General features: G+C 33.5%; 1 protein-coding gene across 1 annotated transcript; it reads left to right on the top strand.

Annotated features, from left to right (window-relative positions):
• Positions 1–413: 413 nt before the first annotated feature.
• Positions 414–1052, top strand: LOC102596494 (miraculin-like). The gene has a single exon (XM_006360244.2). It carries the CDS (start codon positions 414–416, stop codon positions 1050–1052), a length of 639 nt encoding a protein of 212 aa, XP_006360306.1.
• Positions 1053–1602: the final 550 nt, after the last annotated feature.

The following is a 1602-nucleotide window of genomic DNA, read 5'->3' as shown; positions in this document are numbered from 1 at the left end:
GCCAGCCCCCCCGCCTCCCACTCAAAAAATATTTAAGTTTGTTTTTGAAAATATATTCAATTTCAAAAATTATTTTCTACTTTAATAAAAATAAAAGATATTTCTCAAAAATATTTTTCATTCATAAATCAAAACACTAAAAATCTTTTCCAGAAAATATTTTCTATTCACCAACCAAACATGAAAAAGTAAATAAAAAATCTACTTGTTTTCCAGAAAAACATTTTCCTTCATGCCAAACACACCCTATATGTATAATAAAAGATAACATCATTATTGTACGAAAAATGGTATAAACAAACAAAACACATTAAACGTGTTTTTCACATATATGAGCAAAATCTTGTCTATAAAATGAAGGGATATTAGCAAGGAAGGATAAATCATCAAAACAAAAAAAAAAGTCCCTAAAGATGAAGATCATACTACTACTCTTTGTTTCCCTTGCAATATCCCTTCCCTTAGCAACTTGCAACAACAACCAACTATTGGTAGATGTACTCGATATCGATGGTAAACCCCTCAATGCAAGCAGTAGGTACTACATGATTCCGCCCCACCACTCCATTGAGGACGGAGGCATGAGCCTAGCTGATCTTGGGGATCAACAACAAAACACTTGTCCAACATCGGTTGTGGAATCTCTAGATGTTGCAGACTATGGTATTGGAGTTTATTTTGTACCTAAAAATCCCAATTACAAAAAGATTGTGGAGTCCTCTCCGCTAAACATCAAATTTTATATTGATTCTTTAAATTCGTGTACTGACCTAATGGTGTGGAAGGTCGATAACATTGGTAAACTTGTGCCGCAACATGGGCATACCATAAGCACGGGTGCAAAGTTGGGAAATCCTTTCGATGTGAGCAGCTGGTTCCAAATTAAACATGTTGCTCGTTATAGTTATAAGCTAGTGTTCTGTCTCGACATAGAATGCTACAACATTGGCACCGTTAGACAAAATGGATATAATCGTTTAGTTCTCGCGGAGAACCCAATGGTGTTTAACTTCAAACTGCATCCTCCCTATGGAAAGGCCCAAGCATATTGATCGTTGTCATATATTATATATATGCCTCGATTTGCTCTCAAGTAAAATTACGACTATGTAATGTGTAATAAGGACCTTAGTCCAAATAATAATAATGTAATGTATGGCCTACTTAAGTGCCAATGCATACTTTTATCTTTGATGTTTTATAATTTCTTAGCCTTCTTCAAAATAAAATAAAGAATTCAAGCTTTCAACATATCGTCCAAAATTTGTATGGTACATTTAGACGGTATGTCTCTTGTGGATGAAATGCTTACTAAGATCTACTCGTATATCTAATGCTTCTTGAAATTTTTTCCAAAAGCATGAAGTGAATTGTGATCCTCTCTCAGAGATGATATATGGTTGTTACATACTATCTCATAAAGTATCGTATTGTATTGTATCGTACCCTATTATTTTAATGAATACAATATTTGGATAGATTGTATCGTTCTCTGTCCTTACATAAGTCACACATTCATAGTTTGAATGATAAGGATACAAAAAAGGTAAGGTACAAGGTAGAACTACAATGAAAATATAGGGTAAAAGATGAAATATAATA

Source organism: Solanum tuberosum, unplaced genomic scaffold (assembly GCF_000226075.1).
Source record: "Solanum tuberosum cultivar DM 1-3 516 R44 unplaced genomic scaffold, SolTub_3.0 scf00314, whole genome shotgun sequence".
NCBI classification, from domain to species: domain Eukaryota; kingdom Viridiplantae; phylum Streptophyta; class Magnoliopsida; order Solanales; family Solanaceae; genus Solanum; species Solanum tuberosum.
The sequence above is the reverse complement of the archived record's forward strand: the minus strand, read 5'-3'. Positions and strand labels throughout refer to the sequence as shown.

Excerpts from the sequence above, each read along its gene's own strand:
- LOC102596494 (XM_006360244.2), top strand. The coding sequence starts at position 414 with ATGAAGATCATACTACTACTCTTTGTTTCCCTTGCAATATCCCTTCCC.